General features: G+C 37.8%; 3 protein-coding genes across 7 annotated transcripts; 2 read left to right on the forward strand and 1 right to left on the reverse strand.

Moving 5' to 3' along the window:
• Positions 1 to 212: 212 nt before the first annotated feature.
• Positions 213 to 7,875, forward strand: homer (protein). Of its 2 annotated transcripts, none has more exons than XM_067764910.1 (8): positions 213 to 338; positions 2,891 to 3,179; positions 3,346 to 3,406; positions 3,462 to 3,810; positions 4,031 to 4,109; positions 4,178 to 4,453; positions 4,522 to 4,659; positions 7,740 to 7,875. In XM_067764910.1, the coding sequence occupies exons 1-7, from the start codon at positions 334 to 336 to the stop codon at positions 4,630 to 4,632; spliced, it is 1,170 nt and encodes a 389-aa protein (XP_067621011.1). In that variant the 5' UTR covers positions 213 to 333; the 3' UTR covers positions 4,633 to 4,659; positions 7,740 to 7,875. The 2 variants fall into 2 exon arrangements, with proteins under 2 accessions (XP_067621011.1, XP_067621010.1); XM_067764909.1 differs by having other exon boundaries at positions 7,733 to 7,867.
• Positions 3,243 to 22,006, reverse strand: Aatf (Apoptosis antagonizing transcription factor). 4 transcript variants are annotated; one of them, XM_067764903.1, is made up of 3 exons: positions 20,463 to 22,006; positions 20,262 to 20,384; positions 3,243 to 3,842 (listed from the first exon to the last, which is right to left on the reverse strand). In XM_067764903.1, exons 1-2 carry the CDS (start codon positions 21,896 to 21,898, stop codon positions 20,279 to 20,281), a joined length of 1,542 nt encoding a protein of 513 aa, XP_067621004.1. In that variant the 5' UTR covers positions 21,899 to 22,006; the 3' UTR covers positions 3,243 to 3,842; positions 20,262 to 20,278. The 4 variants fall into 4 exon arrangements, with proteins under 4 accessions (XP_067621004.1, XP_067621005.1, XP_067621003.1 ...); XM_067764904.1 differs by having other exon boundaries at positions 3,243 to 3,854; XM_067764902.1 differs by having other exon boundaries at positions 3,245 to 3,752.
• LOC137241489 (uncharacterized) lies at positions 7,615 to 12,158 on the forward strand. Its single transcript, XM_067769094.1, has 2 exons — positions 7,615 to 7,662; positions 7,733 to 12,158. The coding sequence occupies exons 1-2, from the start codon at positions 7,615 to 7,617 to the stop codon at positions 8,342 to 8,344; spliced, it is 660 nt and encodes a 219-aa protein (XP_067625195.1). The 3' UTR covers positions 8,345 to 12,158.
• Positions 22,007 to 24,073: the final 2,067 nt, after the last annotated feature.

Consider the following 24,073-nt stretch of genomic DNA (forward strand, 5'->3'; position numbering starts at 1 on the left):
AAAGTTGGAAATCGTGGCACCTTATTCAAAATATTCCCCCAAAATATTCCCCAAAAGAACTTTCATAAACGCTATTGCGTTAGAAAAAAATTTTAAATAGTTTTCGCATAACAGTAGCCTTTAATTGGAAAAAATTGTATTTGTTGACATTTTTTAACAATTTCGACAGCACTGTTAGTACTTCTTTTGTATAAAAGTTTTTGTTGAGCGATCTGGCAACATAGATTTTGTTTGACACCAACACATTAGAATAAAGAATTGGAAAAATCGAGACCGAAAATTTTTTCGCAAAAAATTGAAAAAAGCCGGAATTTTCACGACCAAACAAAGAAAATGGGGTAAATATAGAAAAATTCCATTATTTAAACCAAAATACTGTATTGAAATGAAAAAAGTGCTATGAATATAATGAAGTGAGTAGGGGAAAGGCTGGTTTGGGTTCTGCTAGTGTCCTCGCCCGTAGTACGACGATATACAATTTTGCTCGACGAGTTCATTTGAAAAAAAATATAAAATATGGAAAATTAGTCGAATTATAATGCGCAAAGTGTTACTATAATGAATGTTCGAAAGCGCCTACATGTTGGAGGGTGAGCTGTAGTGTACCATTTTTAGAGGCACGTTGGAATTCGCTTTGGAATTAAATGCACTTCTCCCGATACAGTGACTATCTGCAATAAGCAATATCAGAAAAAGTAATTGTTTACCTTAGGCCACAACTGCTAAAACCCGAAAACTGCTGATCCCAGGACCACGAATCCAAAAGCGGAAGTTCAAAATTTTATTTCTGTCAAAAGTTATTTCCAAAAAACCGAAAAATGGCCCGAAGCACTCCGAAACCGGGGGTGGGACCCATAATATAGCGCTTATAAAAAATAACCCTGGGCTACGCCATGCCAAGTCCGGGTGTGTGGTATAACCGTGGCTACCGCCACGGTGATGTCCTGCGTTCACAATTTTTTGGGTGGGTACAATTCCAACAACCACATGAAAATCGCCAACTTCAACTGCAAATATCTCCGGACAGAGATAAAATTTTTATTTTCCGGTTCCGGATTATTGTTGTCGAGATTAATACGCGTCTTTTGACACCTCTCCTGATATTTTTGGACGAGTTTTAGCAGTTGTGAGCTAAAGTAAACAATTACCTCAGAAAACTAATATTCCACATTTAAGTATTCCCATGGTCACAAGTACTGAACCAACCACTTTCCTTTTGGAGCGACCTTGTTATCAACAGTCTATGGAATATTGGTCAGATGGAGATGTCTTATTGAGACTTTGCAACATCTACAAATTAAATCACAAATTTTCCCTTAAGACTGCATTGGGATTCTCAGAGAACGCAGTTTTAAACTATTTTCAATAAGATTGATTTTGCGATCTAGTAATACATTTAGTTGCACCTTGTTGGTTGGATGTTGTTGTAGTAACAATGGTCCGCCCTGCTTAAACGTCACAAAAATTTTAATCCAAACGACCTTAAGGGAAGTCCTAAAAATTGGTTTGTCCATAGAGATTGTTGTTAGAATAGTCGCTTTTGCAGATCAGTGCAAAAGTTGGTTTGTATCATGTCAAAGCCTGTAAGAATTTCACGGGATTGTGCGGCTATAATACGCGGATCGAAGCTGGTCCTCTGTATCTGCTTTGCAAACGCATTCGACAAAAGAATTTAATATCTCTGTATGGATGAACACTGTTTCACCTGATCAAACGGTTATGTTGTTGTAGCAGTGCATTGCTCCAATAGGCGCATGACTCACAAATTTTCACCAATATACCCTAAGAAAGTCGTATGAAACTTGCAGTCCCAGAATGGTTGGATCAAATAGATAGGTGTTAGATGCGTTGATTCCTCCCCAGCGGGTTAGGGGGTCAGAATATACCCGCGGTAGGTATGCCTGTCGTAAGAGGCGACTAAAATACCAGACTCAAGGTGCTGTGTAGCGCAATCCTTCAGGTTGCCAGCGCAATATATAGCTTCTCCAAACCCAATTGACAACCTCGCCTAGCCGCGGCGAATCCTGTTTCACTAACAGACGAGGCTTTGGCGACCCCAAGCTCCTCATGGAACTTGGTGGTGGGGAGGGAGTGATGGCCTGAAGGTTTAATGTGGCCACATAAATCGTTCCCGAGATGGTCGGGCTACCACCTTAATGGTGCTGTGTACCGGAGCGTACCGGATCTGTATCCGGTAAAGGACCAGCACATCGATAACACTCCCCATATCCTTCGGGAAGCAACCTTATCGCTACAGCAATAACAACAACATGCGTTGATTCCACGTTGCAATTAAAAAGATGGTTAGTGCGCTGTGGGGACACATTACATGCAAGATATACTTTGCGTATGTCAATGTTGATTTTGGTGGAGTAAAATTTCAATATATTGCAGTATCCAGATTGGTATCAGTCACGCCGTCTTTTTGGGAAGATGGCTTTCGTTGACTGCGAGCGCGGATATTTGACATTGAGAACGGGATTCAAAAGCAAACGGTTGTTATTTATCAGCTCGAAATCATGCTGTTGCCTTCTGAGCTGTCTGGGTTTATGATAACGTTAAATGTAACACAACGCAATTTCGATAGAAACTCGGCCCAAAAATCGCATTCGAGTCCGTTTTAACTGTGAAACGATGAATTTTCCTACGGTCGCATTTTAACTAGATTTCAACATAAGGGGCCACTCTAGTTTACTGAAATGTACGTGGTGTAGACGATGTTTAAAACTAAGCAAGGCTCGTACATCGATTCAGGTTATTGTTCGGGGAGGTACCTCCCCAGAAGTAAATCCGCACTCTGGCGGATCTTAGTGCCGCAATGAGTTTGGTCTTCTTTTGACGATTTAGATATGATTATTCACTTATTTTGAAGTTTTCTTTCTACCTACAGCGAACAACCGATCTTCACTTGTCAAGCTCATGTATTTCACATTGATCCGAAAACGAAGCGAACATGGATTACGGCAAGTATGAAAGCGGTGAATGTAAGTTTCTTTTACGATTCATCGCGCAATCTTTATCGTATTATAAGCGTGGAAGGTACTAAAGCAGTTATTAATTCAACAATAACTCCGAATATGACGTTCACGCAAACATCGCAAAAATTTGGGCAATGGAGTGATGTAAGAGCTAATACCGTTTACGGTTTGGGATTTGCTTCTGAAGCAGAATTAACTAAGGTAAGTTTGTAGACGAATTTCCAGTCAGAGTAGTGTTATATATTATTTTCAATATAATTGATTACACTATTAATTAGTGAATAATTTTATTTCCAATGTTATTACTATTACTGTCTGCTACAATATTTAACCTTATTTACAAAATAAAATATCAAACAATTTTTAGTTCGTGGAAAAGTTTCAAGAGGTCAAAGAAGCAACAAAGAATGCTATCAAAGCTGCAAATGGTAATGTAAAAATATTTGTAGCAAATAAAATAAATCCAATTGACTCTTTTCATAGGTTCCACTGCTGTTACACCCACAACATCAGCAAATACATCACCAATATCGTCGCGCATGCAACAAAACGACAATACCGCCATTGATCCGCACACAGTTGAACCACCAAATATGTCCAATACGAATACGCAAAATGCCAATCCAGATAGTCCATCACATAAACTGCTACCAACAGCGGAGATTAAACAGGATATGTCGGCAGTTGCTTCACCATCACCTGCAACAAGCGCGGTACAAGTATCCTCTAGTGGTAGTATTGTTGGTGTACACACAGGTGGGGGTGCTGGTGCAACTGGTGAACAACAATTGAAATACGAGAATGAACGACTTAAAATGGCATTGGCTCAAAGGTAAGGTGGAGAAGTATATTGTTAGTATTGCACTGAAAAAGTGTCTATTTTGAAAACAATGTATTTTATAAAAATGCTGTATTTCAAAATTTTGCTAAATAAAACGCTATCTTAAAATTAATATATTAAATAAAGGTGTTTCCGTGGCCTGTACAGAATTTTTAGATATGTGTCAGCCGAGAATTAATGATTTAAATGTTAATATTAAAAATCTTTGCAGCTGTGCTAATGCAAAAAAATGGGAAATTGAATTGGCCACATTAAAAAATAATAATATACGTCTTACGAGTGCTTTGCAGGTATTTGGTTTGCTTTCATACCAATGTCATCTTCTTCCTATTAATTATATAAATATTTCCTTTTGTAGGAATCCACTGCCAATGTGGACGAGTGGAAGCGGCAATTGCATACTTATAAAGAAGAAAATATACGCTTGAAACGTGAGTTAGATGTCATACGTGTGAGTGGCGGCGGAAATGTGGTTGCTGGTGCTGCAGGTGGTGGTGAAATTGCGGAGGATTTACGTCGTGAAATTAGTTTATTGAAAGGACGCATCGAATCACTAGAGAACGAGCTAATGAGTCAAGAAATTGAATTGAAGGCGGCAAACATGAGTTTGCGAGATAAAAGTCTTGATCATAACGTAAGAAGATTTCTTGGTGCAATTTTGTTTAAATAATATAAAAGAGTTTTCATTTTTCTTATACAAAGCAAATGGCGAAGTTGAGCGAATTGAATGTATTATTTTCCAAACATATAACGGAACTGTTTAGTGTACAAAAGGACATGGAAAATATTATACATCCAACAAAGAGTACTTGAGATAAAGATTTGGGATATTATAAAAAGGTATAAATTAAGTAAAAAACGTTAAAAAATATGAAGAAGTGGTAGAAGAGCACAATAATAGAACGATGTTAATTCACGTTGAACGACATATCTATATACATTTATTAAAAAAAATAATCTGGACAAAATTCCACTTTCTAAACTTGTTTTGTAATTTTTTTAGTGTTGAGAGATAGAAAAAGAGAAAGCAATAAAAAAGAGAGTAAAATGAAGACGGAGAAAGAAAAACGGAAATAAATAAAAGGAAGAGGAGCGAAATGGAAACCGAGTAAAATATAAAAAGATAATGAAATAGAAAAAGGATAGGTGAAAGAGAAAGAAAGAAGGATCATAGCAATGGGAAAAGGGCGTCATAAGCGGTTCAAAGGGTTGATAAGCGCAATCACACCTACCGCAACTTCACCTAAGGGAATGCAGTTACAAATATGAATCTATCAAAAACATATTTAGCAGGCGAGGCTCTGGCAGCCCCAAGTTCCTCATGGAGCTAGGGGTGAAGGGTTGTTATGGCCTAGAAGATTCAATGTGATCATATTAAATCGTTCCCGAGATGGTCGGGCTAATACCTAAATGGTGTTTGCTACCGGGCATATCGGACCTTAGTCCGGCATAGGACCATTAACATCGGTAACAACGAGGGGGGGGGGGGGGGGGGGGGACGGAAAAATAAATGAAGAGAAAATAAGAGACATATTTAAACAAATCAAGAGAGAGTGAAAGAAATATAAACAGTGTGGTAGATATAGTAAGTTAACGACAGATAGAGATAGCATAAAAACGTTAGAGAGAAAGAGACAAGAGAGAAGTAGATATGATTGAAAGTAAGAAATAACGAAAAAGAGTGGGAGGGAAATATAGAAAAGGCGTGCCATGAAAACATGCAAAATGATAGAGACAAGTAAGGAAAATATGTATGGAAAAATGAGAAAAAGATAATGAGATAGAGAAGGGAAAGGAGTAAAGAATAAAATGAATAGAAGCAGCATCCATTACTCATACTTAGCATAGATTCAACTTGACTTGGAAATTTAGCCTTGATTATACTTCACTTAGCACATACGATCTGCATTGTACTTGATTCTTCCCAAAATTAAACGAAAAACGCAAATAAAGGTATTTGCTCTAGAATAAATCCCAATATGTTCAAAGAAATAAAAATAATGTTTAACAGCATAAACGGCGTCCAAAAGTTTCGACATTAATGCCCCTATTACCGTTTACAACTCAACTCTGATTGGGTTGAAATTTCGCAATTTGGTATTACGGATTACAACTCAACCTGTCAAAAAAATGTCGGTTGAGTTGTCTAGTCTAACAACTTTTTGTGGCATTACCGTTTACAACCTTGTGTTGGTGTAGTTGTCAAAGACGTCAAAATCTTACAACTGATTACTAGCAGTTGTCTCATACAATTTTGCAGTTGTTTTGAAAAAATTTTAAGTTTTAGAAGACGGTTCACCACCTAATTTTTAACAAAAATTTTCAAAGTTGATATCAAAAGACACGTTTCGACCTCCGATTTAAGAATCCGAAAACAAAAATTAAAAATTTTATTTCTGTCATATCATTTCGGTTCAAATTTTCATGTGGTTGTTGTATTATGCCAGATTTTTTGTACACACTAATGCAGAAAGGTGTTGGATCTACCCAGGGTTATTTTTACAAATCGCGGGCAAAGGCCGCCAACGCAGAAAGATTGCCTGTGCAAAAAAACTGTGCATCGGACCTCATATTTCGGAACCTCTCGGGCCATTTTGTGAGTTTTTGTAAACATCTTTCGACAGAAATAAAATTTTTAATTTCCGCTTTCGAATTCTAAAAACGGAGATCGAAATACGTCTTTTGGTACCACCTTTGATAAGAGTTAAATGGTGCACAGTCTCATAAAACGTTACCTAATAAAAACAAAAAATTGAAAGCCGATAGTAAAACCTTTTTTAATCAAACAATAAACAACAATTTTGTATGGAAAAAACAACGTTTAAACGAAGGATTACATTGAATAATTTTTTTACTCTATGGAGCGACATTCCGTAGTTGGACGAGGCTAGTCGCAGTTCGGATGAAGCCAAAATAGGTGAAATAATGCGAAAATGAGTCCCATTGATACTAATTACTACTCCTGGGAATCCTTCGCGCAAATATGCTCCTCAATAATACCTAAAACCAGTCCGACACCAAAATCATTTCCACAGCATATTTGATAGCTGCCGTCAGCAAGGAATCGAAGTGTGGCGCATAATTTTAAAATACGAAGGCGTATGCAGAAATGGTCCTTATTTTGTTTAGTAATGAGCAAAATGCTTCCTTTCAAATCTGCAAAATAACTTCATGAGAAAGCTGATCATTTGTCACTTAAACATTTTCTTACTTGGTGCTTGGTAGTTCCAAGGGATTGGAATGATCACGCGAATGTTTTCCGCATTCGCGACATGTCAATCACCAACATTTTCGCCGTTATAAAATAGATTTTCATATAATCTCCGTTTTGCTTTTATTTCGTAAATGCTTAAATTTCCTCCACAAATTGATCAGCTGTTCATTTATCTGTCAAATCATCACTTTCTGAAGTTGGCAACTCAATTCAACTTCAACTGAAATAAGTTGTAATTCGTAATACCAAACAGGAGTTGAGTTGTCTAAAAGTTGAGTTGTTTTAATTACAACCCAACTAAGTTGAGTTGTTCACCGTAATAGGGGCATAAATAGTTAGAATTTACATAGAAAATCAAAAATCAACAGACTTCTAAGTCAATTTCAGTATTTCTAAGTATTGAATTATCAGTAACATGCAAAGCTCATTAAACAGAACCATAAGTGCCAGTTCTCAAGTCAAATTAAGCCTATGGCATTTACGAGTAACGGGCGCTAAAGAGAGAGATACAGATTTTTTGTCGATTTTACTTGATTGATATAATAACTTTTTATACCGAATTGAAGTGATTCTGTCAGAACATGTCATTGCATTACGTTCTTTACTTCTTAAATAGTTTTAATGTCATCGTAAGCAACTCTTTAGCAATTACATATACAAATACATACACTTAATTTGTTAAAATAATAATTTATCTAGGTTTCAGGTGTAGATCAGCAGTTACAACATCAGACGATCACTATTAGAAAATACCCTGGCGGTGTGGATACGGAAAGTACTCTCTCCAATGTGACATCAATCCATTCACAATTGCAATCTTTCAACGAACCATGTGATGAAATACAAAAATTTTACAATAGTAGTCAAATAAATCATCAAACTCAACATCAACATCAGCAACCGAGCGGTAGTGAGAAATTAATAAGACCACAAGTTTTACGCGCAATGAATAAACATTCAGTACTTGCTCAAGAATTACATCAACGCCAAACATTAGTGGCAGCAAACAGAACAATCGGACAACAGCACGCAACGACAACTACAATGCAGCAACAACAACAGCATTCGTCGTTTGTAACCGGTTGTACAGCAGCAGCATTGACCAGCACTACGAATACAGTGGCTGCAAATACTAATGCAGCTGCAGCGAATGCCACTGCCTCTGCAACCACAGTTTTGTCCCCCAGTAAAGTGGCTACACAAGCTGGTGGTGGTGGTGCTGGCGGTGGTAAAACTGCAACTATACTTGTTTCGAAATCAAAAACCAAAACTGGTTTACCTTTGCTACTTAAAAATTCTATTAATAACTAACAACAATTTGTTTCGAACACATAAATTATAAAATTAAGAAATTTTTTTGAAATCGTCTTCGAATTGATGGTGATAATAACGCGCTGATGCTGAAATGACGAAAAATCAACGACCGATAACCTGTGCCCAGTATTTAAGAATTTATATCCATACAACACACATATACAAACATCATCATCATTATTATATTCATCATATAAGTATATTTGCATGTTTATATATACATATGTATGTCTAATTTAAAAGTTTTTATTTTGTTAGTGCAATATTTTTAAGTATTTAGTTATGTTTATATTTTGTGTCTATGAAATTTTTTGTTCGATTTTTATTTAAATGGTTTATGTCCTTCAAGTCAAATATACATATTTATACCCTTAAATGTTAAGTCTTGCAAATTATATAAGTAATAATACTTTAGGATACTTTATATGTATATGTATAAATAGGCCGTTCCATGTCAAATCGGTTTTTAGGAAAAAAATTACAGATATTCCGTATTTTTATTAAATTTTAATCCAATTTGATAAAACAAAAGATATTTAATTTAATAATTTCGGAAACATTTAAACAACGTGACATCAGGACGGGCAAGGCGACAGCTGTTTGGATTATACCTTGTAAATCTCTTCAAAATTTAAATTATACATGTTTAGTCTACTAATCGTAGCGATTGCCATAGCCGAAGGGAGATCGCGCTCAATATTTTGACACTACCTGCCATGGCAATCGAACTTCATACGTTATTTTTGATGTTTAAAAATTTTGTTATTCAAAATTACATAAATAACCGTAAATCATCATGAGGTCTTTATTGACCGGCCAGTTCAACCTAATCTAACCTACCAAAATTCTTCGTTTGACATGGTTTGGTTCATACCGAAAGTTGATATTTTACTATGCTTAATATATTTGTTAAAAAAAAAAATTTCTTATATGCAGCTACTTAAATTTATTTATACATTTCCTTAAGACATTTAAGAATTTCAGTGCTTGTATGAAAATATTACCTTACATAAAATGTGCCATTAAATGTTTGAGAGTTGATAAAGGTTTCAAATCTTGAAAATAGATAACATTTTAAGAAGCAGTTATTTCAAAATTACTTTGCATTTTAAAGGGTGTAATCAGTGGGCGAGCCTTCAACCCGATTCAAAATTTCGTGCACTATTATGTCGTTGGAATTAAGTCTTCGCCGCAAATTTCTATTATTATTTTGGTGAGGTGTTTGAAATACAAAAGGCCTGATTTAAGCAATCAGTTTTCGAATAGATTTGCAAAATAAGACTTCTATTGAAAGTTTTGTGTATAGGATATCAATTTTGACTTGCTTGACTCTTCGAAGATATATTTGCAAATGGGAGCATTGACCCGATGATATAATAAAACAATAGCCTGATTTACAGAATAGTTAGAATATCAAAATTGTAGCCTTTTCGAACTTCATATGCCATTTAATTTTCATATTTGACTCATATTTATGTAACAATCTGTGCAGATTTGAAACGAATTACAACTGGAGGTATTTTTTTCAAATGTAACGTTCGAAAATAGGTATCGTATCGTGTTGTACGATCCGTGATCAGTTTCATCAGCTTACAGTTTCATATTTAGCTTGTGAGTAAAAATGCTTTTATTACGTGATCGTATAACGCGTTGCCAACCCTGAATTTAAGTAAATATATACATTTTTTTAATCGATTTGGCCTTTGGACACAATTGGCGGAAATGAAACCAATTGTGTTTAGCGAAAAGAAATAACAATAATTAATAATTGTACATAGATATATGTATAATAATTATAAAAGGTGTTTATTTCGTCAATTTGGATTAATTTAATACCACAAGAGAAGGATTACAGGAACTTACGTTTTGTTTGAATGAAAAAGTCCACAAATCGAACTCTGGATCAGATGGTGATTCGTTGGCAGGCAAACTAAATCAGTGCCGACGAAAGAAAATGTTTCTTGATCATTGGATCAAGAGGACGTTTGGAAGTTATCCGTTGCTTTCTGACAAACGAAAAAATAGTTAAGACTAGGGTGGCTACCCGGTAGGAAATTAATTAGGCCACTGGCCTAAACATACCGGCCCCCTTGCCCTGGGCAATCTTAAAAAAGCCAACACCAACCGGTTCAACGTTTGACTTGAAAGTATGCAATGAACATTTATATTGAAAAAAGGGAAAAATCTAGCATAAGAAGTTATGAAATGAACATTTGAAAAAATTAAAATTTAACAATTTGATAACAGCAAACTTGACTTACGAAATTAATGGATTAAAACTTTTTTCATATTTAAGTATGTATTTGAAATTTAAATAACAAAGATGAAAGATGTTGTTGCTGCTAGCCGGTCGTGGAACCGGAAATGACCAAACCGAATATGGTCGGTTGCAGAAGCAGGCTTCCGACCGATGATGTAAGGGTACCGCTTACCATGACTGGTAAAATCGCGGCGTAGCAAGTTTCGGATCGAGGTGAGTCCTTGGACTGAGACGGGTGTAACCCTCTACTACTGTAGCCAACGTGCATATACGCTTAGTTACTCGCAATATTAGACACCGGGTTGTCTTATGTTCCTTGCTTGCATGATCTAGCTGTATTTCCGTGCTAGCCCAGCATCTATGATAGTATTTGGCGTACACGGGTCGATTAATGCTCGCACTAGATGGAGTCGGCCGCCGGATTCAATCTTTACGATAGCTGTAGGTGCTACCGGCTCGAGGGTCGTCGAAATTGGCGCAGATGCAATCGAGACTAATCTCCCTGCTCGAAATCCTTTCGTTGGTGGGCGTAGCTTCTTTCGCGCATACGGTGTGCTGGTGTTAGGGGCTCTGTGACGATTGCGACGGTCGGAAAGTATTTGATGCCGAGCCGCCTTTTCGCCAAATTTTCTGCGGAGCAGGACGAGATATTGAGCTTCACAAACGTTGATGGACTGGTGTGCGAAAGTAAGGCTTCGTGGAATCGGTGATTGGCAAGTATTTAATGTCAAGTCGCGCGACCGCCTTTCGTGTTGGAGCAGCGGGTGGAAAGTATTTAATGCCGCGCCACTGCCTTCTATTGGAAGAACGCTGCCTCATTTTGCTCCAGATCCTCTTCCTCAACCTGTTGAGCCCACGATTTTGTCTCCTCAGTGAGGTGAATTGACAAAGTGTTATCAGAATCGTCGTCTACGTTATGGCAGCGTGACTGTGATTTTGAAAGTTTAGTCGGTCAAAATATTTATATAATTTTAAATCTACTCGAATGAATTGTTCGAAAATATAACTAAAAATGCGTTGAAAATAGCACAAAGAAATCATGTTCGAAAAATTTGGATTTCGAAACTTTTTACAGAATAACGGCTTGCAACCATTTCAAACTAAAAAAAATAAGTTTTGAAACTTTTTCAATCACTAAGCACTTAATCAAATGGCGCAAACGTAGCTCAAATTAACAAAGTATTATTTATCGAATAACACCAATACCAGTAATTTATTTTAATATTATATACATACCAACATACAAACATACATATTATTTATTAGTTGAATAATAAACTGCATTATGCATGTATAAAAAACGCGTATGCAACAGCAAAACTAAATGATTGTAGAAAGAAAACAATTTATTGGAAAATAATATGAAAAAAGGTTAGTAACGATTATTTAAAAAACAAACAGAACTAAGCTAAACAAATTTATAAATTTAAAATATTTGTATTGTATATGCGTGTAACTATATTGTAACTGTATTTGTTAAGTTTTAATTTATTCGTAATTTACTTGTATACCTAACAATAATTAATTAAAAACAAAAAAAAAAAAAAAAAATTATGATTTTTCGCCATAAAAAGACGTATGAAATTTGAAAAATGAGCTGACGAAAATGCTGAAAATGTGACATTGAAGACGATGCTAAATATAAAATTGAGATGATATTATTATATATTTGCTGTACTTTTTGATTCTAACTAAAGAAAAAAAGCAAACACAGAAAATGAAATTGCATACAAAATTCATAGAATAGACAAAGAATTAAGAAAAATTGAAAAAAAAAAAATTCATTAAAACGAAACGTAAATTGATGAACCAAAATTAGAACAAAAAAATCTTACACCTAGCTATATTCTAATCAATCAATAAGAAATTCTACAACTGTGTTAGCCACTTATGACTTGGCTACATAACACTTAACACAGTTACACGAAACGATAGACTTCTAATTTCGAATAATAAAAAAAAGCAAACAAAACAATAAAGTGTATCTCCGACCACTTGAATTGCGCGCGGAATCTCTTGTAGCAACATAACAGTCTAATTAAATAACTAAATAATTAATTAAAGAAATATTCAACTATATACATATTACATACATACATACATAGTACATAGAAACACACAAACAGTTAATAACTAAATAATAAATAAATAAAATTGACAACAAAAACACATGCGTAAAGTATACATACCATTTAAATAAATATTAAAAAAAATACCTATATTAAATTAAATAAAACAATATACAATACATGCATACAATGATACCAAGTAATGTGTTTTTTTTTTTTTTTAACTTTAAAGTATGGTGAATTTGAAAGAGTGAAAATGTTGAGAAAAAGGATGAATTTATTGAAGCGCATAGGTACACAACGGCTTCCGTGTTCTAGAGTGTATTAATTTATGTTTATTTTTTGTCACAGCTCATGTTCGAATATTTTTCGAAATTTAAATACATAAACAGTTTCAAGTTTTCCTTTTTTCGGAATTTATATTCGAACTATTTTAAGTCATGTACAACTTTTTAAACCTCTCTAGGATATTAGCGATTTTAAAAATTCACATAAAACTCATTCCTGAACTTTTCTTAACTGTATTTTCTTCGAAATACTCGTAGTTTTAGAAACTCTTATGCTGAAGTGTTGTCAAAAGTATCAGCAACGTTTCTGGCTTGTAAAATATATGGAAGCATATGTCGCCTCACGTCTAGTTAAGCTTATAACAAGCGTTTTGCCCTCAGTCTTATAAAAATTTTAGTCAGCTGATGAGAAGTGCATGGAAAACCTTCAAATATGTATTTTAGAATTCATGTAGGACTAAGATGGCATGCGAAAATAAAACACGTCTAATACCGAAATTTCTTTTTATGAAAATCCTTAAAAGGATATGGAAACTTCTTTGACATTGTATACAACATTGGGCTTACTGCTCTAATCAAAGCGTGCGTGTTTTTTCCTCAAAAATCATGCATTTCAGACTTTCTTCTCTAAACTATTAAGTTTATATCATACAAATTCAAACTACATACCTATTGTAGTGAATGTGCTTTTTTTACAATATAATCTGATATAAGAAATTGTAATATAATAAGTTTTCAAGATAGGTTTAGTTATCAGAAAAACAATTGCTTGTTCCTAGCATAACGAGAATAGAGGAAGCAACTACAGCAAGTTTCCTTGGACTCAAGTTGTTGTTGTAGCATTGCTCGCCCCACCTAATAGCCGCGACCGATCACAAATTGTCATCAATATCCTCTAACGGGAGTCCAAGGAAACTTGCCGTTTCAACAGGGGTGGACCATAAGGAAAGGGGTGTTAGAGGCGTTGGTTCCACATTACAATTGAAGAGATGGTTGGTGTCATGTGGGGACACATTGCAAGCGGGGCATACATTTTGTATGTCGGGGTTGATTCTGGATAGGTAAGAGTTTAACCTGTTACAGTATCCAGAACGAAGTTGAGCAAGAGTGACACGCGTTTCCCTGGGGAGTATGCGATCCTCTTCCGAGTTTTGGATAATTTTCGTTAAGTACTGGATTCACAGGGCAATTCCCGGCATAAAGGTCCGACGCCTGTTTATGGAGTTCACCAAGGACCTGCTTGTGTTTTTTCACTTCATACGGCTGGGTTCTCAGGTGCCGTATTTCCTCAAAATGCTTTCGGAGATGACTCCTTAAGCCCCTAGGCGGTGCTGGTTCATCAATCAGATGTCTGTTGGGATGCCCAGGTTTATGGGTATTCAACAGGAACTGTTTGGTCAGCATCTCATTTCTCTCCCTGATGGGGAGTATTCTCGCCTCATTATGCAGATGGTGTTCTGGGGACATAAGAAGACAGCCCGTGGCGATTCTGAGAGCAGTATTTTGGCAGGCCTGTAGTTTCTTCCAGTGGGTGATTTTTAGGCTTGGCGACCATATGAGTGACGCGTAGCACGTAATCGGCTGGCTAATTGCTTTGTATGTAGTCATGAGCGTTTCTTTATCTTTTCCCCAAGTACTGCCAGCGAGGGATTTGAGGATTTTGTTACGGCTCTGAATTCTCGGAACAATTGCGGCTGCGTGCTCACCAAAATGTAGATCCTGATCAAACGTCACACCCAAGATTTTGGGGTGTAGGACAGTCGGTAACGTAGTGCCATCGACGTGGATGTTCAAAATGGTCGACATTTGGGACGTCCATGTTGTAAATAAGGTCGCGGAAGATTTAGTCGGTGATAATGCCAGGTTTCGCGAGGCGAAAAAAATGGAGAGATCAGGGAGGTAGCCGTTTATTTTATTGCATAGCGCATCGATCTTTGGGCCTGGGCCTGTGGCCATTATTGTGCAGTCATCGGCGTAGGAAACGATTGTGACTCCTTCCGGTGGTGAAGGTAGCTTAGATATGTAGAAATTAAACAAAAGTGGGGATAGGACACCACCGTGTGGCACCCCTTGTTTAATTCTCCTTGGTTTTGATGTTTCGTTTCTAAATTGCACCGATGCCTGCCGACCACCCAGATAATTTGCGGTCCACCTTTTAAGACATGGGGGAAGGGTAGACCCTTCCAGGTCTTGCAGCAACGAGCCATGGTTGACCGTATCAAAAGCTTTTGATAGGTCTAGCGCTACGAGTACTGTTCTGTGGTGGGGGTATTGATTTAAACCGCAATTTATCTGGGTGCTAATGGCATTTAGCGAGGTGTTAGTGCTATGGAGTTTTCTGAAGCCATGCTGATGAGGGGCTAGCTGCAAATTTGCTTGCAAATAAGGGAGCAAAATGGCTTCAAGCGTCTTTGCCACTGGCGATAGGAGAAATATCGGACGATACGACTCACCTATGTTAGCTGGTTTCCCAGGCTTTAGTAGCGGGACCACCTTGGCCATTTTCCATTTCTCAGGTATGACAAAGGTGGAAAGAGACAGGTTGAAGACATGCGCTAAATATTTGAAACCCTCTTTCCCTAGGATTTTAAGCATCGGCATGGCTATGCCGTCTGGGCCCACTGCTTTGAATGGTTTAGCACGACCAATGGCGTCCTCAACCTCTTTAGCGGTGATGGTGATTGGTGACGCGCTGAATTTGTGTTTATGTGCGTGTCTATTGGCTCTCCGTCTATCTTTGTCGACCGTAGGATGCATTATATATTGTCGGCAGAAAGCGCTCGCGCATTTTTTCGCGTCCGACAGCACTTTGTCGCCAAAGGCGATGGAAACTTTGTCTTTGTGCTTAGTCGGATTCGATAGGGACTTTACGTTGGACCAAAGTTTACCCACACCGGTAGAGAGGTTACAACCTCTAAGGTGCTCCTCCCATTTCGCCCGCTTGTGTTCATCCACAAGCAATCTGATGCGTTGGTTTATATCCCTTATTTGGGGGTCGCCTGGATCAAGCTGTCTTATAAGGTCACGTTCTCTCGCTAAGTTTGCGGCCTCCGCCGGGAAGTGGGGCCGGATTTCGGAAATTCTCCCGGCGGGAATGAAATGTGCCGAGGCGGATTTAATGACCTTACGGAAGGCACGCTCCCCTTGGCGGGCATCAGTCGGGATAGGGAGGGCAGCAAAGCGGCTGTCTGTAAAGGATTTATATTCTTCCCACTTTCCTTTTTTGAAGTTTATGAAAGTGCGTTTTTCAGTGACGATGAAGTCGGCGGTACGCTCAAGCGAAATAAGTATGGGCAGGTGGTCGGATGCCAATATTACCATCGGTTGCCAGTTGACGCAGTTTACGAGTTCTGCGCTCACGATTGAGATATCTGGCGAGCTGTGACAGCTTCCTACCATACGTGTGGGGGCGTCTCCATTTATTGTGCAGAACGTCGTTTCTTCTATTTGATCCGCCAACATCTCACCCTACTGTCCGCCCGCAAGTTTGAATGCCATAGATCATGATGGGCATTGAAATCGCCTAAGATAATGCGATTGTTGCCAGTGAGTAAGGCCCTGATATTAGGGCGGTATCCACTGGGGCAACAGGTGGCAGGAGGGATGTAGATGTTGATGATTTCTAGGTTTGCATCGCCTGACCGGACAGATAGGCCTTGACGTTCTAAGACATTGTCCCTGCGGTCGATGCCAGGATCAAATATATAATATTGCACAGAGTGGTGTATGATAAACGCGAGACCGCCTCCATTTCCGCTCTCGCGGTCTTTCCTGTGGACATTATACCCAGAGCAGGTTCGCAATGCAGATCTTGCTGTGAGTTTAGTCTCTTGAATCGCAGCAATGCGGATGTTGTGCCGCTTCATGAAATCGACTATCTCCGTAATATTCCCAGTTAGTCCATTACAGTTTAACTGCAGAATTCTGAATTGCATAACGGGAGACGTCGCCACTCTGGGGGTAAGTGACGGGTGACTACGCCTGGGTTGTGGAAGGCCAGGACGCAATTGCTGTACCCGGATGATTTGGGTTTTGCGACCTGGCAACATGGCGCGATGAAACCCGTCGGGGGGTTGCCGTCGCGGAGACCAGAACATCTAGGAAAGTGGCACCACCCAAGGCAGGAGCTGCATTGGGCGGATGTCGCAAACCTATATATTCTGTGCTGGCAGACGGTGCAAACGGAGGTAGGGACTTAGAGTCTGTTTCCCTGACCTGCACGATTGCTGCCGGAAAAGAGGGGGGAGAAGACGGGGGCAGGGGCTGATGCTCAGCATTGCTACCAACTCTGCTACGAAGGTAGTAGTTATGAGTGGTATCAGCTGTTTGAGTTGGTGGCGCCGTGGAGCGCGAGCAGCAGCGGGTACTTGTTGTGGCTTGCTGAGCAGCGGGGCTGCTGGAAGGTAGTGGGGGGGGGGGGGGGGCGCTTAGGCGTAGACTACGGGACGCCCTTGGGCGTGAACAGCAAGGAGCCACAAAAGATTTATAAAAGTTACGTGGACGTCGGGTTTTGGGATCAAGCCCAGAACAACCTGTCCGATGCAACCATCCCTTGCACGAGACACACTGAACAGAGTAAGACCGTCCTAAAAAGATTCTTTTCCGGCAGATGCAGCAAAACCATTTCTCAGGACCGGGGTCAGGAGACGGACCCGGATTGGATTCGATGCCTTCCCGGAGTAAGAGAATATGGAGCAGTCCTGCTGCAAGGAGCTGCTGGGAGGATGACAATTTGTGAGAGGGACGAAACAAATTAGATGGGGTCACACTGAAATGACAGTCCTTGGTCGGGAAAAATCCCGAGTCGCTCCGGTACATAGAACCGACTGCCTAGGGAAGCGTTGGACTCCAGTTAGAGGACATTGATGACTATTTGTGATTGGTCGCACCTATTGGATGGAGCGAAGCACTGCTACAACAACAACAAAGGAAGCAACTTGGTTTAAATCTCTCCGGATATATGTTTGTATATAACGCCAAAATGTTTTACATAGACAGCTGACTATGTACATCCTGGAAGAATATTCATTGAAAAGTACTATCTTCCATTTATTGACTTAAATGTGGTTTAGAAATTTTCGAAATTAACTTCGATTTTTTCGGTATTCATGTTGAGTTTTTGAAGTTTACATACTTTGTTTAAAATTTCATTTCATAGCTTTTGCATAATGGATGAATGTACAAAACTCTGCGAAGTTTTGGCTAAACAAAGATTTTTTCTTTCTCAAGCTTAGCCTATTGATTATAGCTATTGTTAAATGACACCGGGAATTCGTCTTGAAATCGGTAGGTGCCAAATGCCGAAGTCCTTCGAGGGCTGAACTGTTTATTGGAAAAAAGGGTAATTTCACTAACTCACACCCTAAGACGGTGGTTTTTACTTACATACAAATTTTTACCGTACTTACTCAGCAGACGTTCTAATCCAAAGTGGACGAGAGCTGGGTGATCGCAAAAGGCGAAGCCCAACAGCCGAAACGGGCAACAGGACACGAAAACGAAAACTCAAAAGGAATTCAGATAGAATGCCAGCATCGAGTATCCGCTTGTCACAGCGTTATTTGCAAGACACTATGCAGTGCACTAGGGTGCTAGCTTAAACAGCTATGGACTTGAAAACTTATGAATATTAAATACCTAAAAAAAGTTAAAACATGCACATGATTCGTCTTTTTTCTCATGTGGATGGTATGCACTTTTTCCTTTCTGTTAAAAAATTAAACAGATTCTAATTTTTTCGAATATTTGATATCCACAACATAAGTTATAAAAACTTGCAAAGTAAAAATAGCATTCCAATAAGAAAAAAGACGAGCCACGCCCACATTTTTATTATTTTAGTTTCTGTTATACGTTATTGAAATAAAATTACGAAAGTTAGAATTGCGAGCTTTGAAAGCTGATAACTATGTTTTTAGGAAAGCTTAGAAAATTAAAAAAATTAAGTTATAAATTTATTTATTTAGGTAAACTTTGAATTTCGGAATTTGTTAGACCATAGCATCAGAAAAACAATAGTCGCAAACAAAGCACCCTGATTTTAATGAAATAGCCCCAAAAAATTGGCGTTGGAATATTTTGTACTTAAGCGTTTTTATAGATTTTTTATGCGTTGAAAATTATAAAAAAATTCAGCTTCGAATATTTTTCGAAGTTCGAGAAAATGTATTTTCGAAGTTATGACAACTTTCTCTTATTTATTTTAGATTCAACAGCTTTTATAAGTATTTTATAAAAGAATCGGCAAACTACGGAATCTCGAAATATTTTCGAAATAAAATAATTTTACTACACCTTTTCAAGTTTATAATCAGAGAATGCAATTGAGAAAATATAAATTGATAACGAGAAACGGTACTTCATATTGAGAAAAAATAAGTTGGTAATGAGAAAATGTAAGTTCATAATGAGAAATAAAAATATTTAGGTTTTATTTGTACCTGTTTTTACTTAAGTGGACCTGTATTGAAAGGCATTCATACCCTAAAAATGTCTGTGGTGTATGGCGAAAGGTTATAGTTTAAAAAATCTTACTTAAGTAAGCGAGCAAATATGGTAGTACCTTAAAATAACAGTGGATGCATCAAAAAATGTTTTAACGGGATGGAAATGTGCGAAAGCAATACCGCAGATACCTACATTCCAAACAGATGTTTCATTTTAATTGATATGCAAGTAGAGACTTGAATACACAAGGAGGTTTGTCATATAGATGCGTTCAACGCAATCTTATGCATTCCAGTAACACGCCACTCAAAAACTCCGTACAATATAAATTCCGAATTTGACCTCACGCTTTTAAAATGCTTCCGAGTGCTTTAAACAACGCTATATTTAAATTGTCTTTATGCTGTATCCCCGAAATGTTGCAGCATTGGTTCACCGACTCCAGATCAATTTAGTTGCAACTTTTCTTTCTTAAAATTTTATATTTTCTTATTATTAAATTATCTTTTCTCATTATCAATTCATATTTCTCCTTATCAATTTATGTATTCCCAATATGAAGTAACATTTCTCACTATCAATTTATGTATGTATCAATTTATAAATAAATAAATAAATTTATGTATTCTCAATATGAAGTAACATTTCTCACTATCAATTTATATTTTCTCAATAAGAATATACGCTTCTCATTATCAATTTTTATAAAGTTGGATTTCCCATTATCGATTTGCGTTTTCTCAATATAAACTTATATTTCTCAATACAAAGTTATATATCCTCATTATAAACTGGAAAAGGTGTAGACTACAGCGTATAATATAAACATTAAAAACAAAATTATGTATCACCTTGCTAGAAATCATAATTATGCTGCAAATAACGATCTGTACAATTCATCTTTCGATTCCTCCGTCCATGTTGTTGTATCATCAGGAGCCATAAAGTTAACAAGCTTATTGTGAACAGTGTAACTGAAAACCAAACAATTATGTTATTATTTTTTATTTAAAAAATTCCTTTTACATAAACACATTTGTGTTCACACTCACCGCAGCTTACGCCCCTTACTAGCGCGCGTATCTACCTTTTTCTTCATTTTTTGTCGTAACTTTTGCAATTCTACATATTGCTTTGTTACTTCGCTCGCGCTCACAGATATGCCCGCTTTATATTCGATTAGTTCGCGCAATTGCTGATGATAGAAATCGCTATCGTCATAGAGTTCTACATTTAAACTTTGCTGAGGCGCATGCTCACTATCATTAGCATCATTTTCGTTTTGTGCATCTTCAGTCGGTGCAGCATTGGTATTGTCCGTCGCTTTTACAATTTGTGAACGCTTTATAAGTGTTGCACGCGATTGTAAAGTATTTTCAATTTTTCTTATAATATCATAATTCTCGGTAAGCGATTTCGTTTTGGCACTAGCACCAGCACCTGGGGTTAACAATTTAGTGCGATCATCCCATTTGAGTAGCACCGTATTGCGATAGGGTTTGAATTCCTGGAATTGTGTATTTAAATGTTCAGCATAACGCTTGAGGGGTATGCGACTGTCATCCGGTGTAGGTAATGGCCGCTTTAGAGTTTTCTTTAAGGCAGCGCGTTGTTCCGAAAATTGTTGAGTACATGTGCTTTGCAGTTGTAAGAGTGTGGTGAGTAATTTGCTGACACTATTAACAGACTCGCGACACATGCTGGCTAATTTTTCGTTGTCTTCCTGCTCCGCTTTCAGTATTTGCGGCGTTGGTAGCTGATTGCTTATACTTAATATTTTTTGTGTGCGTATACGCATTTCTAATAAACGCTCCCAAATTTTCAACTGATTTTGTACACATTGACCTTTTTGTACCTCGGCTTGGCGATTAGTTTCAGCAATTATATCGGTGCCATCCGCATGATCCGTCTCACTATTAGCATCTTCGCTATCTATGTCATCGTCAACGTCGTCGTCGTCTTCATCATCCTCTTCATCGCCTTCTCCATCCCCATCATCACTTTCAAACACATCGCTGTCTTCATTTTCATTCAAATCGCGGTCTTCACTTTCTTCATTCCGCTTCTCACTGTCTTCACAATCATCTTCACTGTCCTGTCCAACAGCCGTAACATCCCCTATAAATTTTCTGTCGGCATTTACCTTATTCTTAAAATCCTTTAGTGCTGCCTCATCTTCTTCAGAATCTGTATAATTTTCATCTTCTTCTACACTATCATCCGAGCTATCACTAATCTCATCTTCCAGTTCATTTCTTGTTGCTATCTTACCACGATATTTTGCACTTTGCTCTGATAGCAGTTTTACATTCTTCTTTCTTATATCCGAGCTACGGGCATCAGGAAACTCGTATTCATCAAACTTATCCTCCACACGTGGTTCTTCACTTTGATCATCAGCGCTGCTCTCGCCTTGGCCGCTGGTATTGCGCGTTAGTATACTCGCAATTTTTTCGGACACTGTTTGTGTTTTGTTCTTGCGGAGCATTTTTTTTAGTTAATTTAAAACGTTCTTGTGTTTCTAAATTCTATGAAATGACCAAAAATTATTCGAATCCCTTGCATACGCAGCTGAAATAAGCCAATCAGCTGTTAAATTGTTGTCAACCGCAGAGTTGCCATTGCGCGTAATTGTGTCATTAACTGTCAAAGCACTTCAAGTAATGAATTAACCCTACGCACTATGAACTTCATATTTCGCTCATTTACTTCAATAGTTCCATATCTCAAAAAACATGACTTTTGAGTTAATAACATATAAACGTACCCAATAACATGATCTATGTTGTATAAAAAAAATTTTTGTGATCCGCTAAAAATTTACCGCGTGCTATACAAATGAAAATAGGCCTTTACACGCGCAACATATGGCAGGTAAAATCCTTGAATAGCTCTCCTGCAAAATTGTGTTTTTTTGAGTTATGCCACTATTGAAGTAAATGAGCGATTTGTATTTCGGCTTTGGGGTTTGGTTCTTGTTTTAGCCCTTCTTTTACAATAAAATTAATTACCGGTTCGTCTTAGGTTCGGGTCATAAAATGTAATTTATTAGACAACTAGCAGACCCGGCAAACATTGTTCTGGCCTAAATTTGGCCTATCTGCATACATTTTAAAAAGCTTGTTCTGTCTAACTCTGCCCTCGCCCTCCTCACTTTTTCCTAATCCTTTTATTCACTCCTCCCTCCGTCTTGTTTGCTTCATCTATCTCCATCTTCATCTCATTCTATCTCTTTTGTTCCAGTCCCAATCCCTCTCCGAGTCTCGGTCCCAGTCCTAGTCCTAATCCCAGTCCCAGTCCGTCTCTGGTCTACTTCTCGGAATAAAGAATCGTAACTACTAATATAGGCAAATTTATATACAAAATTTCAAGCAAATCGAATAGGACATTTGTAAATAGGTATGTGGGTATTATTAATTCATGTCTCTATTTCGGCTTCGCATGCATATTTATCAGTTTTGCCAGGTTGATGCGACTAAATCGAATATCATAATGAAAATTACTTTAAGAGCTCTCAGCAACAGCTTTCATTTGATATTCATATTACCCACACATTCTAGGGGTATCCGGGTCCACGTTTTGGCCTATATCTCGATACCCTAGTCAACCAGCGGTATAATATATGTGACCCGACCTATGAAAAGGTGGCTTATGACTCAAAAAAAAAAAAAAATAAATAAAATTAAATAATGCAAAAGAAAAACTACTAAGAAACTGAAGAAATGCATTGTTTATCTTTAATAATTGTTTCTTTATTGAGTCATAAGCCACATTTTCATAGGCGGGGTCACATATTACTCTGTACTAAAGCACTCGCCAACAGCTTTCATTTGTTATCCACATACTATAAACACATTCTAGGGGTACCCGGGTCCACGTTTGAACAAAATCGACCGACGCATCTCTTCAAACACCGGCGACCAACTAACACACATTTTAGCCTTTCCTTTTATATATCTAGATTTTTATTTTTCACACTTCATTATAATATTAAAACGAAATGCAGATATAAGTTGCTTTTGAAATTCGGCTTAAAAATTGCACATGGAACAACTAAAGACTCTCCTGATTGGAAAAAACCCGGGGGTTGGCTACGGTATGGTTATGGCGTTAGCGTTATGGTAAGGCACCATTAATCGATCAGTTGTTGTATCTGGTATTGGGTATATGGTTACAAGTCACCATTAATTGTCCCTTAATCGTCCAGAAGGCTTTGAGGAGGTTATCGATGTTGACTTCCTTTGCCGAATATTGTTCAGGCACGTTCCGAAACTAGTACCATTAGCGTACAAGCCCACGTTGAACCTGTTCCTGTTATTGTAGCGATAAGGATACTCCCCGAGGGCTTGGGGAATGTTAACGATGTTGATGGTCCTTACCCGGATGCAGAACACATGAAACCTTCAAGACCGTACCGCCCTCCTACCCCTAAGATCCATTAGGAACTTGTGGTCGCCAGAGCCACGGCTGTCAAGGAAACAGGATTCGCCACGAGTAGGTGAGGTTGACAATGGGGTTGGAGAAGCTATATTTTACGCTGACAACACCTTGAATCAATTTGGTACTTTAGTCGCCTGTTCCGACAGGCATACCTGCCGCGGGTATATTCTAAGCCCCCTAACCCGCTGGGTACCACGTCCAACCTCTTAGTTCATCATGAATT

This window comes from Eurosta solidaginis, chromosome 2 (assembly GCF_040869045.1).
Source record: "Eurosta solidaginis isolate ZX-2024a chromosome 2, ASM4086904v1, whole genome shotgun sequence".
NCBI classification, from domain to species: Eukaryota; Metazoa; Arthropoda; class Insecta; order Diptera; family Tephritidae; genus Eurosta; species Eurosta solidaginis.

What these genes read in the sequence shown, in the direction of transcription:
- homer (XM_067764910.1), top strand. An exon ending in AAAATGGCATTGGCTCAAAG is followed by an intron (nt 3,811 to 4,030) that starts GTAAGGTGGAGA and finishes AAATCTTTGCAG; the next exon opens with CTGTGCTAATGCAAAAAAAT. An exon ending in GTCTTACGAGTGCTTTGCAG is followed by an intron (nt 4,110 to 4,177) that starts GTATTTGGTTTG and finishes TTCCTTTTGTAG; the next exon opens with GAATCCACTGCCAATGTGGA.
- LOC137241489 (XM_067769094.1), top strand. Translation starts at nt 7,615, where the DNA reads ATGTCATTGCATTACGTTCTTTACTTCTTAAATAGTTTTAATGTCATC. An exon ending in TAAATAGTTTTAATGTCATC is followed by an intron (nt 7,663 to 7,732) that starts GTAAGCAACTCT and finishes TAATTTATCTAG; the next exon opens with GTTTCAGGTGTAGATCAGCA.
- Aatf (XM_067764903.1), bottom strand. Translation starts at nt 21,898, where the DNA reads ATGCTCCGCAAGAACAAAACACAAACAGTGTCCGAAAAAATTGCGAGT. An exon ending in AGTAAGGGGCGTAAGCTGCG is followed by an intron (nt 20,385 to 20,462) that starts GTGAGTGTGAAC and finishes TTTGGTTTTCAG; the next exon opens with TTACACTGTTCACAATAAGC.